Raw genomic sequence first — 18,520 nt, 5'->3', positions numbered from 1 at the left:
AAAAAAACAACTAGACAAATTACTGAAGGTGTGTGTGGATGTGTAGACAGTCTTAAAAATGCAAGCAGTTAAATATCACATCCATTAGGAATCATTAAATAATCAGCTTGTTGTCTATGAAATGTGAATACGCACTCTACCTGTTGTCAGCACACTTCTTTAAACCTGCAGTGATATTAAGCTAAATTACATTAATGTTCAGAAACCAAGCAGTTAATCACAAGCTGACAAAAACAAAACTGTCAAAATATCTAATGGATGAACCTTTTTTCTTTCCAGAGACCTAATTTCTATCGCATTTTAAAAGAATAATATGATTTATGTTCAACTCTCAAGATTTAGAACATATTTGGAGTCAGCACTAAACATTTCAACTAAAGATTATGAAATAAAATCAATGAAAAGAGTCAAATCCATTAACCACATTATATCCATTAACTAAAGCTTACCTAAAACTGAACAAATAAAAAATAAATAAATAAATGTCAATGTTATGCACATCACTAATTCTATTGTACAAACATTTCTAAGAAAGAATTAATAATCAAGAAACAAGGAACCACATGTAAAACTGATTAAAAATCTAAAATTTATCAGTGTGGCAAAACCTCAAAATTAGTTTAGTGTTAAGTTCTTCCACCTTCTTTTATCTTACAGGGCATGGAAGATAAGAAATCAAAATTATGTCTTGATTTATCAGCTCAGGAGCAAAACCACCACAAAAGAAATGGGGAAATAAAATCACTTATAGCATCTTCTGAGTAGGATGTGAACTTGTTAATGTTCCCTGAACCGCTTATGTCTCTGCTCATGCAACTCCATCTTCTCTTAATACTTTGAGCTGTCACGCATTGCTAATCCTTCAGAAAACCTAACATATCATATTTCTTTGTATCGATATTTCAAAGAGTGCTGCAAATGAGAATCATGCACAAAAAATTAAGTCAATTACACCTCGGCTCTGAAGCTTGAAATTGTTTTTTAAGAGTTGTTACCAGCTATTGTAAAATGATACAATGTTTGTTCACTTCTCCTTTCTTGTGATTGCAAAATATAATTCAGAGGTGTCCCTTACCTAAGGTACAAACTGCACAACTGTCCTTTGTGTGTTTCTCCCCAGCTGGGGAGTTTTTGGTGTTTCCAATGTTGGAGGCGCTACATTAAGTTGAGTTGATGAGCCCTTGATGACCTAGCCAAAACTTTGAAGACTATCAAAGTTCAGTTTTACTTTTGATTTGGTGAGAACTGGGTCTTAGCTACAAACACAACTTGCTATTTCTGCTATTTAGGAAAATAGTTCATTTTAGATGCAATTTGAATAATGGATGTAGGTTTAAAGTGCAGGCTATAATTTTAATTGCAGGCTGCTCACATACAAATTTTGTTTGAATGAAGCACCCTCTTTTCCAAGGGGCAAATTGGAACATTTAAAAGCTGTGAACAGGCAAGTGTGCTGCGTCGTTATTGTTTCCTCCGCCCCCAAGCACATTGAAGGTCCAAGCTGATTCAAAGTGTGATATGTTTATTTGGAAGCTGTCACTGTGAACTCACAATATGCAATTAAGAAGCTCAAGGCGTGCCGTACTTAATGAGGAAAAAATAAATCAAGAGAGGCAGGAACTCTGAGGTTGGTCCAAATAAACAGGCAACATTGAAAAGGTCTGGATTCTCACTGAAGACAGCAGTCACAGATGATCACAGCATTGTTTTTTAGGGTAAAAATTTTATAAATCCCTCAGAACATCCAGCCAGGTGAAACACACAAGGGGTAAACATATCATTTTCAATGTCTACCATCCAAATCATTCATGAAACTCAAGCTTAGGAAAGCTTAGTTATAGTCAGCCAAAGAGACATTTATTGAAAAGCCAGATCTGCTCTGGAACAATATACCTGGACAGATATAACTTATCAACATTTACCAGATTGATTAAAAAAAACCCCACAGAGAACACAGAGTGGAACAAGTGTAGATAGAAAATAATACCAGCTGGTTTCACTGATTACCTGACAAATAATATTCTAAGTTTCCATTTCTTATAGGAAGGTGGTGTCTGCTCGAATTTAAATTCTGCAAAGTTGATGAGACAGTTCATCGCAAACTAACTAGGCAATGACCCAAAATAATACTATGAAGGTAGGAACAGGATTTCTAAAAGAAAAATAGGGCATAATCCAGGGACGGCTGAGCCAAACAGCTGATCCAGTGTGATGGAAATGCTCAAAGCAAAACTCCGGGCAGAGAAATGAAAGCTGACAAAGCTGCACAATGCAAACCCGTTGGTCAGAGTGTCTTTCGTAGATTCAAGATGTCAAATAGTCACTGGACTGCTACAGTTCTTAGCAAGGACTTATCCAATTCTAATATTTTGTTTATAAGCCTTTTGATTTGACAAGTAAGTTTACATTTAGTAATAATTATCATGAATGTTTTTTAAGGTTTTGAATGTTCTGGTCGAAAAGGTGTGTGAGAACAGCTCAGCCTACAGACTGGACTCAGTTACAGCTGATTCTGTCAGGAGGAATATTCTGAAATTCTAGCAAACTATTATAAACAGCTTTTAAGATGTTTGAACTAAGTCAGAAATTTCTTTATACTAAAGAAAATTTCTTAAAACTTTTGAATTTACAGTAAAAAGTAAAAAATTCTCTAACATTTACAACGTTAATATGACATTAATAAGCGTTATAAGTGTTTGTAAATTTTGATGAAGTGTGATTTAAAAGAGATTTGATCATCTTAAAAAGTTGAGCTATGGCTTCATAAAATGTTCTCCAACTGCAAACATTATAATTACATTTAGAACTTTATGCTTTAAACCCATAACATAATTCTAATGATAAGTGTTTTGATACTGCCAATAACCAAGACAACAAAAGCCTGCGTCCAGGTCCAAATGGGCCTGACTGCATCTATTTGTGGAGAAGCACTTGCCAACTACTTGTAGCGCTGGTTAAAAATCACTGGATTATGCAACATGATATGGTGCTTACATTGATATAGTAAGCATAATGGCTGTTGCATGCCTCTTCTCTCATTACCCTTTAAGTACGGGCATTTACACTCAGGACTCTCATGAAAGCACTTCGCTCAACGCATCAGACATTAAGGAAGCTGAAGTGAGAGAGGGAGGGGATGTCAATGAAGCTGTGGTGAATTATTGATTTCCAGCCAAAAAGAATGGAGATAGGTCTCCAAAGTAATCCATTTAGTGCAAGTTCTCCAAAGGCAAGAGGTCTGTGTCAATGACATCAACACTTTCATTAGGCAATGATTCACCCAAACAGGGAATCTAGCCAAGATTAAAATTAACTGTCTTCAGCAAAGGGTCATGTCTATTACTGCCCCCTCTGTGCTATCAATCATGTGAGACGTTGATGTTCCAGAGGCGGAAACACACCAACAATGACCTTAAATTCGCATTTACAACAATGAGTGCAACGGTTGATGACCATGGACCATATTGTCAGTGACCTTGGAGGCTGCGCGCTGTCCTGCATCGCTGATGCCCACTTTAGCCACCGGCATTAGCTCAGCTGTGACATCCATGGGAAGGCTTCAGAGAACACAAAGAAAGAGGGAATGGATGGAGAGAGGCTACAGTAAAGCTGATTCAGTGCACACTGAACACATGCTGTACCTTGACAGTGTCCTTGCTCATCTGTCCCTTCATCACCCTCCTCCTCTCTTATCTGCCCTCCCAACCTCCTCCGGGCAAGGAGTTACAATATGTTGCAGAAGTAATGGTGCTGGTGACATAAGATCAATACGGAAGGGTTAACTCAAATCTACACACAGCTGCTTAGCCATTGTTCCTAAACTGATGCACAGTGATGTGTCAGGCTGCCTTATGATCAGCCTGACTTCCAAAAGCATTGATACTCCTTAAACCTTGGTGGTAAATGGTCATTTACCACCATTTTTTATGCATTTTGTTAAGATTTGGTTTGATGAGCCAACATTAAGTAGTGCATAACTGTAAAGTGAATGGGACATAATACCTTCCAAATGTTATTTGTGTGTTTTTTTTTTCTATTCTCACAAATAAAACTTTAAAATATATGGTTTGACCTTGTATAACCAATGCTTTGTTGAACTATCTTTCACTGCACCTACAGATGCAAGTCTTTAGGATACCAAAGTGTGAACATCAGTCACTCAAGTTTTGACACTGGATTTAGTTCTAGATACTGGGCCATTATAACATAAAAAATACTGTACTTTTATTTAAAGCATCCCATTGGTTGGTTGTAATTCTTGTTGTCACTTGAGTCTTCAGCAGCTTCTAACAGAGTTTTTTTTCCTCCAAGATTGCTCTACATTGAGCTCCATCCATTTTCAAGCGTGATCCGCCTCCCTGTCCATGCTGAAAAAAAGCATACCCACACCATAATGTTGCCACTACCATGTATCGTCGCAAGGCAGGGTGAATTAGAGGTAATGTTCAGTGTTATTTTCCTTTTCATACAGCAAAACATGCTCTCAGGACATTATTTTACCAAAGGTCAGAACTGAACTGGATAAAACGGCTTTTAAATTTTCCACCCAGCCACCTAGAATAATTTGCAGAAGGACTTAAAGTCATATCATACCTTAGGGCAACTTAAATAAATTCTAAAAAACCAAGAGATCAGATTACTTTGCTCCTGTAACTGCCTTAATGTTTGGTTATGTGATTGATCTTGGTTATGCATTTTGTGTGTCTGGTCTTGTAATTTGGATTTATTGTATTTTTAATGCTGCTATCTTGGCCAGGTCACTCTTGAAGAAGTTTTTAATCTCACTAAGATATTTTCCTGATTAAATAAAGGATGGATACATAACTTTGCTCTGTTCTGAATAATTATGGTACTGGATGTGCAGAGGCCTGGTATGGAGATACTCATGTTACTCCGGTTGTGTTGGAAAGATCATGCGTTTAAAAAGTTTCAACATTGTAGCTTTTTTGAGGACTTGTCTTTCTAGCAAAACACAGATGCTTCTGGTCGTGACGGGGAAGAAAACTGAAAAGTTCAGTGGGTGTTGATACTTTTACAAAACATTCAAGGTTTGAACAGATTGGACACAAGAAACAGATAGGTTAACAAAACTTCTGTTTCATATGAAATGTGGATAAAAATAACCAAACCGGATGAGACATATGTGAAGATAAACATATTCTAGCTCTTCCAACCATCATCTCAGGAATGTAATTAAGTAAGCGCCGTTCTGTTACAGCGATTGCAAGCAGACAGACTGAATGCCAACAAAACAGATGTTACTGTTTAGTAGAGCATGCAGTGGAACCATTTAACAATCCTCCGACAGAATGAGAACCCACAGTATGCCGCACTTTCCTGTCATTCTTCAGGCAGGACTTTCTAAATAATAAAAAAAAATAGACTCAGTACTTTTTATGTTTTCAATGAGTAGCTTTTTATTTTATCACAGCTCATTAGAGGCACATCATCTGTGAATGTTGTTGTAAACTGACATTGTTGAGACATTTAGATGTTTTCCCTGGGATGCCTAGTCTCTAATTTTAAGGTGAATAAATGTAGTCAATTAACTAATTTTAATAAAGGACAAGAATCCATAGCACAAGCTTAAAGCTCAATGTCAACATCTTATTACATATTTACATGTATTGCTCTATGCTTATTAGTCTTTTTAATTGCACTTTTATAGCCCCATTTATTGAGTCCTTATTTGTTTTAAGCTTCATTATCTCACATTAGCCATGATCAGCTCCTGTAATGAATTGGGGGAGTTGCAGGGGCTTAGCTCAGCTTTTTTTTTTTCAAAATCTATAATACTTTACACTGGTGAAGTCTGGAATAAATTACTTTAATACCGATTCTTCTTCTCACAGATTGTTATTTGTGATGCATTTAAAATCGCAAAACATTAAATCTTACCAAGTTTTTTCTTTTGTTGTTTAGTTTCTGGTGCAAACATTTTGATCCACTTGAAGTGAATCCAAAAATAACTAACAAGTTACTTTTTAGGAAGATATAAAAGCTTGTTTTAAGTCAATAATTCCTTAATATTGATTTTAAAAAGTATTAGTTCCACTGGCAGATTTCTTCACATACAAGAAGACATTTTTCACATTTTACAAGAAAAAACAAATCTGCCAGTGGAATTATAACTATTTTTTTTTATCAATATTATTGACTTAAAACAAACTCTATATCTTGCTGCAAGGTTACTTGTAAGTAACAAGTTGGTTTTGTCCCTCTTCAAGCGGACCAACACATTTAAACCAAAAACTGGGCAAAAATGCTTGGCAAGCTCTCTTAAAACCAGGAAGTATCTAAACTATATGAGTGACAACACATCTACATGTACAGTGTCTTTTGGGGTATGGTTGTAAATGTCTACAGACTGTTGTCTTGATTAAAAAGACAGACCATTTTCGAAACAATATGTCAAACGGATGTGTGGTGACACAAAGAAGATGGATTGCAAAATCTTTCTACAAAGATCATCGATGCAGGAAACATTGGTGAGCGCAGTGGAAGTAAACAGGTCAAGAGGACAGATTTCTTCCGACCTACCAAAAGCAGTCTTTCTGTTAGAAACAGTTTTTGCCTCAGGATTATGAAACAATTGGATTCCTGGATTTAAAGCAAATAACCTTAAGCTGAAAAAGAAGGGCAAATAGCAGTTAATGTTACAGCTACTGCAAATCTCATGAAGAAAGTAAAACAGCGAGACTGTGAAGGAACTGTATCTGAGCATAAAGTTAATCAGCTCATAAAATGCCTTCTTTTACAACAATTTTTACTTTATATGTCCTCTGTCAGTGCAAAAACGTCTGATGTCCACAGATAACAGCTTACATTTCTCTGAGTGTCAGAGCAAAATGAAAAAATAATGTTTTAATACAACTTCAATCTGGTTATATATCAGTATTTTAATGCTCTTTTGATCCACCTGTCAGGTTAGAGTGAAGTGACTTACAGCAAAACCAAGTTAATGCGAGAAAAACTAACAGCAGATAGAGTTTGAATGGTTTCTTAGGAACATGTTTTGACAGCTGCATTACAATAGCACAGCTAAACACTAAAAAGTGCTTAAGACTATAAAAAGAGAAGATACCTGCCTAAACACTTCACATCAAGCTGATATAAAGTAAATTATTCTGGTAAATTGTTGGGAGTATGGTGCTGACACATGTCTGTGCATATCAGAGTCAGAATGCTGGACTGGCACAGAAATTACAAAGTCTAACTGAATACTGTCAGAAATTCAACATTTCAAATAACTCTTTATCACAAGCAGGTATGAGTAAGAAGCATACACACAACTGAAAAGCAAAGGTTGCCAAAATAATGGTTTCTATCCTTCAAAATCCCAAGGTTTCAGTTCAATTAAAAAGGCTAAGGGTTAAAAATATAACACAATAAACATTGTCCTCACAACTCTCCATGAATACTAGCAGTTATCCATAAAAGAATATCAGGTGTTAAGGGCAGGTAGCAAGCTAAATATGCAACTTAACAACTTAAATTAGATTATCTAAAACAGAGCAAAGGGAGGAGCACTTTAGAGTTTTCAAATTTAAACTTATTTCTATACTGGAGTGGGAAATAATGACTAAAGTGTTCTACCCAGCCATGACTGGAAAAAAGGGCATGAACTACCTACAGAACAAAAGAAACTGGTAAAAACTGAATTTCAGAAAGAATTGCATTTACCCATTTTCATCTAAGTTTCCAGAATGTAGGAGTTTCACAGCATGACCATAAACCATGATGTTTGGGTGACCGGTGACGTGGTAAGGCTGAAAAATAGGCCTAAACTTAGCTTATCTGAGCTCCTGCAGAAATAATCTCAATTATATATATGTAAACAGTTACTCTGAACTTTGATATCACTGCATCATTTTATTGCTTTATTCTTGTAGACCCTTTTACTGTTTTACGTCTGGTTGGTTTATTAGTCCTTATTCTTTCATTGTTACAAGCTTTGTTAGAGTTTGTTGATTAAAGTATTTTAACAGAATGTTACAATGTTCTGTAAATACATTCTTATATTTTGGAGATATGTTCATACATCCTAAATCTATCGCTGCAACTGTCAATATTTACTAAAAGTTTCTATAGAAGTAATTACTGAACTGAGCTCCACTGCCATGTTCTCTTACACACATCAGCGCGCTCGCAAAGACACATATAATTCATTATATTTTGAGTAAAACAAGTAATATCCTTCCCTGGATATTTGATGCACACATACAGAAAACACCTGAAGGATGAGAATCTACAGGCTGTAGATTATGCACTGGTTAGTACTTAAGCATTTAAAGTTATTTTACTGAAAACTATTCAATTCTGAAAAGAAGCACACATTAAAGATATACTTTACATAAATATATAACAATATATACATAGCACAGTCTGACAGACAACAGCTATTATTGTTTATTTATGAGTGAAGGAAGGCTTTTAGAGACTTACAGGAAGGACTTGACATCCAGGCCCCGGTTCTTCATCTGGTCCATCATGTAATCCCAGCTGCCAGGATTGCCACGAGAGCGCCCTCCTGCTCCGCCTCCCCTATAACGTGAGGAGGCTGCTCCCGCTGAGCTGCCCCGAGCACCCCGGCCACTGCCTCGTGTACCTGCACCCCCACCCTCACCACTGTTACTGCCGCCATCTCCTCTCCCTGCCCCACCACCTCCCCCAGGCTGTCCAGGTCCTGTGTGCAACTGTCCCAAGCTTTGGGATGTGGTAGGCGGGTGGCTGAGACCCGGGCCCGGTGGGTGGATGAGGGGCTGCTGTAGACTCTGCTGCCGCAGCAGCGTCCGAGGCCGGGACGGAATGTGCTCCAGGGTGGAGGCATAGGATAAGACTGGATCGCCAAAGCTGGGAGGGCAGAGGAGTAGCGAGGAAAGAGAGCGGGTTGACGGCCAGGGCCGGCAGAGAATTGGTTTGTGAGGTCGTGGGAGGGAGTCCGATGTTGTAGAGGAGTATGAGCAACCACGACAGGCGGAGATGGTTGGGTCAGGGCAGGAGGTGATGAGGAGAGGTGAGGAATCATCCGAGATTAGACAAAGAGATCGAGGGCATTGGGGAGGAATTGGAGACAAAGTCAGGTTGGCATCCGGGCAGAAGCAGGAAAGTTCATCCAAACAGGAAGTTGAAAGTTGTGTGATTGGAGAGGAGGGAGGAGGTGTGGTGGTATTTGAGGTCAAAGTGGAGGAGGGATCAGAGAAGGGAGCATTGGGAGGCGGAGAAAGGAGGAGGAGGAGAGAAAAAGAGAGCAACATGAGGCAGCAGCTGTAAAAGCAGTAGCAAAAATAGCAGTAAAAGGTGCAGCCTGAGTGATGATCGGCATGCGACATGTGCTGCTCGTGGTGCTGAGTCGAGCAGTGAGTCTGCGTCGGACGCGAGTGCGCCTTGCGTGGATGTGTGGCTTGAGCATGCTGTTTGAATGGAGGTGAGCTTCGCAGCGGCAGCGGTCGGATGTTGACCGTCCGTACAGGCGTGTTGCGGCTCTGAGCGGCACGGCCGCATCGCGGGGTGCGCGTCGAGGTTTTACTGCTTCCGGGCCTCGCCGTTGAGAGTTTTGTGGATCGACGAGAATTCCCCATTTCTTCTACTCGCCTGTCAACATTTCCACCTCTGACAGCCTCTCCTCATTTCTCTCTAAGTATTTTTGGTCTTTTAAACACATGCAGGACCTCTAGAGAGATCCTGACAGCCAACCAACTTCTACAGCAAGACTCCCTCCCTCTGCCAGTCTCCTAATTTCCACTCCTCCCCTTCTTAAATACTGTTTAACTGATTAATTGCCTTGCCTAAAATGACTCAAACCACTAGCCCACAATGCAATTAGAATTTCTTTGTCTGCCTACATATACATCACTCTTGTGTTTTGCAGACTCTACAGTACTTCTCATCCTCTCTTTTTCTAGTTTGTTCTCCTAACTAAATATAACTTCCTCTCTTGGATCGCTGTGTAACCCAGACTACCAGAACTAGGTCATGAGAGAGCTATTCCCATCAGTTCGTGCAGTTTGCATTACCTCATCCAGCACAATTTACATGCAGCTTTTCTTGTGATATTCACCGTACTTAACAGCTACACATAAAAGGATGAAAAAAAGTTCAATGGATGCCTTGCAAAAGTAAACCAGTTAGTAAGAAACAGGTAAACGATGGAGAGCGGGCAGGGCAGAGGAGATGGTGACAGACCAGTGGAGAACGATGGGCGCAGAGGGTGACGATGGAGGAGAGATGGGAAGAAACAGGGTGCGAGACACAAACACAGGAGACACACAGAAACTCATGGCGGCCTGAAAATAGAATCCAATTACAGACAGGGGCAAAAAAAAAGATGAGAGGAGGAGAAAAGGAGTGAGCGAGGTAGTGATGAGCGTAAATGTGTTGTGGAGGAAGAAATCGCAGGCATGAAGTGTCAACGGAATGTGAAGAAAATCACAGCACCCGCGTTTAACTGCCTCATTTACAGAAGACTGAATATAGCCCCGACATCATGTCAGACGTCACAGATGAGGTATTTGTACAGTCAATGATAGTTTACATTGTAAGTTCAAGTCTTAATTAAAAAGGGAAGTAACAGAATGTGACAATTCAAGTTTGAGAGAAAGAGAGGATTTATGTATTTCTGCTTAACCTTGTTAGCAGCATGTAAGTCCTACTCTCATGTAGATATTACACACACCCAAGCAGTCTCTAAATCTATATAAGAGTGCTTTTGTAACTAGTTACCGTCTCAGGGTTCTGAAAAGGTAGGTATCAGGTTCCCAACTAAACTCAAGTCCCAATTATCTGTTTCAGCATGTTTTACCTTATTCATCTCAGGTTCACTTGCAGATAGTTTGAGAAAGAGCTGAATTAGCTCAAAAGGTTTTCCTATAATCATTGTCTGCACAATGAAGACAAAAAAACATTAATGTACCCAAAATCTAGAATGAAGCAGTCATCAGGTAGAAAAAGCTTCTCTATCCAATCAATAGCTCCAATTAAAAGTATATTTACTGAGAAAAATGTTAGCGTGTTCAATGTGTGCCTAAGTTGTTAAATATAATTTATCATTCAACACGTAGTGATGAGACAATAAGAAATGTGCAACTCGAAAGCATAGCAACAACTGGAAGAACTGTGGGGGCTTGAGGGGTGTTGAGGTCATTATTTGTTTGTTCCCAAATTAAAGTCATCCATGTAATAATTGATGCAGCTAAAGGGATAAACCCAAAAGAACTACATCTTTTGCGAGTCAGGTGTGCATTTTGCAAATGAAGCGTTGATTTTTATAATCTCTGGTTCTGAACTCACTTGGTAGGTCTTAATCCTCCGGACTGCATGTGGCTTTGGACGGTCTGCCACTTCCCAGCCTTCACTCCCTCTGTCACCATGCTCTTCACGCTGTCGCTGCGATAAGGACCCCCCCCAGCACCCCCATGCCCAGCTGCGGCAGCCCCCTTCTGCCCCCCTGACACTGCCCCACTGAGGGACAAGAGATGATGTAGAGATCCCAAAGTAGACAAAGGGTTCAGAAGAGGGGGATAATGATGGGCAGAGAAGAGAAAGACCAAAGAGAGTGAGAAAGACACACAGACACACAAAAAAAACAGATTGAGAAACCACATGGTTAAGGAGGTGAGACCGATCGGTGGACTGTGTGAAGGGGCAGACCCAGGTTTCAAGGTCAAATAGAAAGCAGGTGAATGAAAGTGGTCTGGAGTCCAGCGTGGAAAAGGACAGGGATGGGGAGAGGACGGCTAGGTGAAGCAAGAGGAGGAGGAGAGGGATTTAGAGGTAGCCTGTGAAGGATGAAAAACCAGCAACAAGTTCCTCCTTTGGGCTTAGAGGAGATAGATTTGAGCAGAAAAAGTGTGCAGATTGGCTTTTTAGTTATTCCTTTTTATTAAATTTGAGCTTCTAGGCCTTGAGATGGGCTACTTATTAAATGAAGTACGACATCATGAGAAATATTTGGTGCTCATAAGTCACCGAGCACAATTTGTTTTTGTACCTTGATGTGTAAAAGATCCCTTTTGAAATATCTACTTGTCATCTAGGCAGCACTTAAGACTCAGTGTCAGTATTCAGAAAGATAAACGCAAAGCAGAAAGTACTGTGCTAATCACACCGGCCTTCAAAAACAGGCACAAGGTACCGGAATTAATCAACGTCCCCATTAAAGGCAGTTGTCAACTCAAATTTAATCTCAAAACGGGTGCAGTGGTGATCAAAATTAAAAGAACATTAGTGCCCTCTGGTGACATGACTGCATTTCATTAATATGCGTAGCTCCTCCACTCCAGGAGACACAAAACACAAGGCTCCTAAGACTTTGCATTGCACAGTGCATGCTTGTGAGCTAAGGGTATTAAACTTGCACCAGGGTCACCTTTCAAATTTGACTTTCACTACCTGCCACAATCCTGCATATTTATACATTATCGATCACATCTTTAGCCGTGCGATGGTCAGGATGGGATACAAGTCTCATCTGAGCAGAGCACAAGGTGAATGTATATTTACTCTTTAACACGGGCAGAAGCAAGTAGGATTATTTTGGGTAACACTTTATTTGACAGGTTATGAATAAGACTGTCATGACACTATCATAAACATAACATGACACCTGTCATAAACATGAGTAAGTCTTCATGAATATTTATGACTGTTGTTATAAAGTGTAATTCGGTAAATCATGACACTTTTAATACAAAGTTGACATTATTCAAAGTATCTTTGTTATGACAACTTGACATTAACCAAGAAATCATGATCTCACATAAATTTGTTATAAAAATATTACTGATTAAACTTTAAAAATGATGTAGCTTTATGTTATTAAAACTAAAGTTTAATCAGTAATACTTCATAAATATTATAGTTTTTTATTTTATTATAAATTTATAAATCTAAAATAAGTTTTTAATTTTACCAACATGTTTCTTCTGACTGAAAGTTAACATCTTGGAGTAGCCCAAAGAATGTAAAGGTGGCTAAAGGTTAGGATGATGACAAAAAGGTCTTCCAGCCTCAAACAGATGGAGCTCATCACCAGAAATAAATCTTTAGTATAGTAGTAAAAACATGCTACATACTAGAAAGTATAAGAAATTTTTGTTTGCTCTAATGCCAGAAAACCTTTAACCTTTGACTACTGACAAGTGGAATAAATACAGTTAAACATGTCATTTAAAAAAATAAAATTAACTAATAAGGAATCCAGAGATAACTGGTCACCTTGGTGATTCGCCATTTCATACTTTTACAGTTAGTTTGTATTTTTCTCACCTTTTTTAAGAAGAAAATGGCATCATCTATTGTATACTGCAGTAGCCTACCAGTGACACATCTCATGCCTGATCGGACATTACTCGATTTGAAGTAATTTTCCTCTCACAGTCTACTGTAATAAGACTCAGACTAATAATTTATACCATCTGAAGTTGTTTTGGTTACATCATTGATCATAATCTGCCGTATATAATGACAGTCAATAGCCCCAAGCAGGTAATCTGGAAAGTGGTGTGACACACTCTTTACTTTTCTCTCCATTTCAATACACAATAGAAAAATATACTGAGGTTTGAGACTTTCTATCAAATTTGACATCTATAACTCATCCAATTTTCATCTATAACTTTTTAAATGAATGAAAAATAAAATAAAACAGGAATATTAGAATACATGGCTATGAAATAGGTACAAATGGATGTAGGGAGTGACAGAAGGACATTAAGAATCACTGGTACTAACTTACAAAAGGGGCCAATTTAACAGGGAGTAAAACCAAGATGTGTGGATACAGCACCAAAATGATGATTTTCTCTGTGTGTCTGGGGGGGTGTGTTTGGGTGTGTGTGTGTTTGTGCAATTTTTATACATTTGACTATAAGTACTAAAAATAAACGCTGGGTTTGCCGATTTTTATTGTCTGCCATTTCAATAAACGTTTAATATAATTGTTATTTTTTACACTGCTCCACTTAGAGTTGCCAATAAAATGGAAGCCACTATAAATATCCATTTCCTTACCTGAACAGGTTTTATTAAATTATGACTTTAATATTTCAATAGCTATAACCCTTTGCGAAGAGAATGTTATGGCTGTTGAAATGTTTAAAAATTATCATTAAATCCACTAAATTCTTTTTACAGGGCAACTGACTAAATGAGGCCCGGTGTCATTACGACGACGGAAAGCTGCTCGTCTTGAGGGAGTCTCAGAAAGGAAATGATTTCCCAGCTGTCTGTTGGCTTTAGCGACGTATTATTGGTGGGAGTCAAGAGGTCGCCTTCGTCTCTCCCTGTGAGAAACTTATCATTATATAGTCTCACTTTGACTGAATGTCACTATTTTTCAGTCCCACACACCAGTGATTTAGCAGATTATTTCTGTAGTAGAGAAAACGCTCCACTTTTCACACATGAAGGCAGAATCTAATGACTCAAATGTTGATAGGAAACAAATGGGAAACTTGTAATGCTTTCTTAAATACTGAAATGCAAAGATTTGAGTGCAGCCTTTTTTCCTGGGCAATCTGGTTAAGATGACCAATTATCAGGAGTTTTATCAGATCAATTCCCAGAATCTAAATGACCTCTCAGGGCCCAGAGGTGACCTTGCCGGAGTTTCATTGGAATCAAGTGAGACTTTTATAGCAATAAGGAGAAAGAAAACAGTGTTATATTGTCTCCCAAAGATGGCAGAGAGCAGATGCAGTTCAAGTGATTCAATGTTAGTGCAGCACACACTGTTGATATTACATTGATGGGGGGAGAATTCAAGAGTAAGCCACAAATGGATGTTAAGTACAAGTGAGAACTGTCACCACACTGCAACCTGGTGGTAACGGTCAACCCTCCACAACAGCACCACACAGATATAAGAAACAGGCTGAGGACAGGCAGATTTCAAACATCATCGAAAAAGGTTGGTTAAAAGTGGTTTTGGAGGGGAGGAAAATGAGGGTTGTCCGTCTCCATGGTCACACCATGGGCAGAGAGGGGCGAGGTTATAGGTCAGGAGTTAGTGTGGAGCAGCAGGGCTGTAGAGAGTGAGGGGGCGTCTGTGCATCACTTAAAGGTGATATTATACATAGCCTTGCAAAAGTATTCACACTCCTTTGTCGTTTAATGCTGGCAAACTGAAATGTGTTTTACTTTGATTTTACGGGAAAGACCAACACAAAATAAAACAAAGACGTAAAGTGGCAGAACATTTATTGTAAATCAGAAATATGTTGCATGCATTTGCATTTAAACAGCATTTGTTAAAACCGTGTAGCACGGTGTAGCACATCTAGAAATTGAATTTTATGCTCATTCTTCTTTTCAAATAGCTGAAGCTCAGCCAGATTAGATGAATAGCATCTGCGAACATCTTTTGTAAATCCTTACACACATTCATGAAGGTCTGGACTTTGACTAGTCCATTCAAACACATGAGTATGCTTTAATCTAAACTACTACATTGTAGCTGTGGATGTATGTTTCAGATCATTGTCCTTCTGAAACGTTATCCTCTATTCCATTTAAGTTGTGAATCTCCTCAGCTCTTCCATAGTTACTATGGGACTCTTGGCTCTTTGACTTGTCTGACCTCATTTACCCCTGAGGTCTTCACAGTAAAAGGAGATAAACAAGCATCAGGCTAATTAGATGACAACTGACTGCACTAAAATGTATATGCAGGCATAAGAGTAAAAGGGGGTGGGTTCAAATGCTCAACTGCCTTTTCACTCTTTTTTATCTTCCCACAATATTTTAAAACAATTAATCATTTTCTTTCCAATTCACAATTATGCTATACTTTGTGTTGCTTTTTCACAGTTTGTGGATGAAATATGTGTGAAATATGAAGGGGTGTACATACTTTTGCGAGGCGCAATATGAAGAGAAGCAGCAGAAACATGCTGGGGGGCTTTATGACTGTGCTATTTTGTTGATGCACTAATAGTCAAATGCCTTTGAACAGGATGCTGTAATGTGCATAAGTGGCATTTGCTGTGCTCAGATTTCCCAACCAGAGCCATCATTAGCAATCATTTGTGCCCTCCAGTGTGCCAACAGTGGTCGGGTTATTATCATCATCATCATCATCATTGTTGTTGTTGTTGTTGCTACAGTTGATGGAAATGACGTTATATAACAAAAGCAGGTCAACAAATATGCACATTTTTATTGCATTTATAAAATGAGTGTTCCAGTAAATATCCCCGTTATCTGTGAGAAGATTTGGTCTTTACGTATGGAAATTATCAACATCCAATCAGAATTTGGATGAGTTTGCTAATGGTGATGACAGCAAAGCAGGTGAAGGGAATATGTCGGAAGGGGAAGATAGGAAAAGAAAAGGGAAAAGGAGAAAAAGAAAGAGAGCAGTGCTGCCCCTGCCTCATTACAGCCCTGCTCAGAGGGAAAGTCTCTTACCAAACTTGGATCAAGACTCACTTGAGCGTGAGGCGAGGATCTCCATATGGGGCATAGGGAGAAATGTTTAGTACAAACTCCTTGGGCGGATAGGAGCTCCACCTCTGCTGCACTGTGCTGCTGTCATTGTTATTCCAAAAGTCTCTGTCTAGATCACTGCGGCCAAAGAGAGAGACAGGTCAGAGCAACACAACTACGGACAGACCTGGCACCAACCGAGCATTCACATCACAGGCCGTCCCTGGGGCTTGACTGGAGGACGAAGGTTGTTCTTGCATCGACGGAAACACAGCAGGCCCAGATTTAAAGTCTGTTTCTCTACCTGAAGCAGACAAGTCGTCGTAGAAGGTGTATTTAAAAATACATTGGCGGTTATTCAGGGTGGCCAACTGCACAGACATATTTGCAAGAAAAAGACTCAAACTAATAAAAGACACATCATAATAATAGAAAAATCTTGAAGCAGAAGTGAAGTCTGCACCCCAACCTTGGTGTTAAGAGAAGTGAGAAAGAAAGCAAGAAAGCAAGAAACACAGTGCAGAGAAATTACACACATAGTCAGAGAGTGCAGTGAGCAGAATCGCTAATATTGTACAAGTCACACAGCAGCGGTCAGAGTTGTAGCACAGGGACAGAGCAGAAAGGAGGAAGGAGTTGGAAGCTGAAATGACCAACAGAATACACCAACGCTGCTGGAGCCAGTCAGAAAAAAAAGAAAAGAAAAACGTAAGAGATCCAACAAACCAAGTCAGAATGCATTTATAAGCTGAAGCCCATTTCAGTGCTTAAAAACCATCCATACAGAAATAAATAAAACACACACTGAAAGTAGCTGAGGCAAAACCAGGTTAAAGAAGGGAACAAGCAGGTTATTACGTGGAATACAGCAGCACATACAGGAACATAAACCTGACCTATCCAGCTTCATTTATCAAGACGATAAAATGCCTTTATCTCAGTTTCATTCCTGTAAGAAATGTGAGATTAATATCACCCCAAAACAATCAGACTTCATGCATTTCACAAGAAGTCTTTTGCCTTGAACCTGCAGCCTCTTGAGCCGTCAAAGGATTTCATCCACAACAAAGATCTTCAAATGTGAAATAATGCAGATTAAATCTAAACTGATTAAATCACTGTCCTGGTATTACACTACTCTCCATAACACTATCCTTGTGGAAATTGTCGCATAACAAAAACAATTAATGCTCATTTTCTGCGTCGTTTGCGTGGATGTTCATTGGGGGGCACTCAAAGACGAACCAAATCGAGCTCATTATCACCAGACTGTTCCACCCCAACCAGTTACCAGACACTTACTTGATGGCTTTCTTCTCCCCTCGCCCACGTGCAGAGTCTGGAGTGTCGGCTGTTTCCACTCCCGGCTTGTTCCTCTTTCCCTGGAGCCAAAAGGAGAAGGGACGGGATGACGAGGAAAACAAAGACACAAAAAGGTTAACCTGAATTTCTCCTTTGAAGCTGTGTTTTTGCTGTGCTAATTTCAAGTGTAAATGCCTCTCCCATTATCTCAGAAACACTGTGCCATCACTCCTCATGATACTCTGATTACACTAATCAAAGTCAAATCAAATCTGCTGTGAAGAGTCATTTCTGACTATGATAATCATTCACACCACCCTGAAATTTACATGCCAATTGCCTCTTTGAGGTAATCCGCCGGGTCCTGGAGAGTGGCATTCCTAAAAGTCCTGCACAAACCTGATTTCAAACAGCTGGACCATGACCTGCAGTAACCATGGAAATAATGGCAATTTAAAGGGCTCAAAAAGTAGGTTCTGCTGTGCGCTTTCTTCTGGAAAAGCTCATTACTTTTAAAGGTGCCTAGCACGTGTCCTGCTGCAGGTAATCTCTACTGACACTTTTATACGAGTGGAACGGGTTGGGAATCAGTCCAAAGCTGCTCTTCCACACAAAAAAACCATGAACGTAACACTAAAAGTGATCCTCTGATACACACAAAGAAGAGAGCACGTTCCTCCATCCTATAAGTTCAACTCTTTATGTTGACTAAAGGTACGATCCCAGAGCTCAGCTGTTTTACTGGAAGTTAATTGAGCTTACAGCCTTAAACATTTTGGTGTAGCATAAAGCA

At 39.2% G+C, this 18,520-nt stretch overlaps 2 protein-coding genes across 5 annotated transcripts in view; both read right to left on the bottom strand.

The window, feature by feature from the left end:
• LOC116732196 (synaptotagmin-7-like) overlaps positions 1 to 11,416 on the bottom strand; it is a 52,316-nt gene extending 40,900 nt beyond the window's left edge. For 3 of the 4 annotated variants that reach the window (XR_004341738.1, XM_032582235.1, XM_032582245.1), the window contains exon 1: positions 8,446 to 11,283. Coding sequence is in view for 3 of the 4 variants with exons in the window: in XM_032582235.1 (XP_032438126.1) it covers positions 8,446 to 9,581 (1,136 nt within the window). In the remaining variant the exon portion in view is untranslated. The other variant, XM_032582252.1, reaches the window with a different exon arrangement.
• A 1,729-nt stretch (positions 11,417 to 13,145) lies between these two features.
• The window catches only part of LOC116732227 (synaptotagmin-7-like), a 66,624-nt gene continuing 61,249 nt past the window's right edge, over positions 13,146 to 18,520 (bottom strand). The window contains exons 3-4 of the mRNA XM_032582270.1: positions 17,728 to 17,807; positions 13,146 to 16,563 (exon numbers count right to left, since the gene is read on the bottom strand). Of these exons, the coding sequence (XP_032438161.1) occupies positions 16,425 to 16,563; positions 17,728 to 17,807 (219 nt within the window). The 3' untranslated portion in view covers positions 13,146 to 16,424. The remainder of the gene's footprint in view (positions 16,564 to 17,727; positions 17,808 to 18,520) is intronic.

The sequence above is a fragment of the Xiphophorus hellerii genome, chromosome 2 (genome assembly GCF_003331165.1).
Source record: "Xiphophorus hellerii strain 12219 chromosome 2, Xiphophorus_hellerii-4.1, whole genome shotgun sequence".
Lineage (NCBI taxonomy): Eukaryota > Metazoa > Chordata > Actinopteri > Cyprinodontiformes > Poeciliidae > Xiphophorus > Xiphophorus hellerii.
This window is presented reverse-complemented; position numbering and strand designations above follow the sequence as displayed.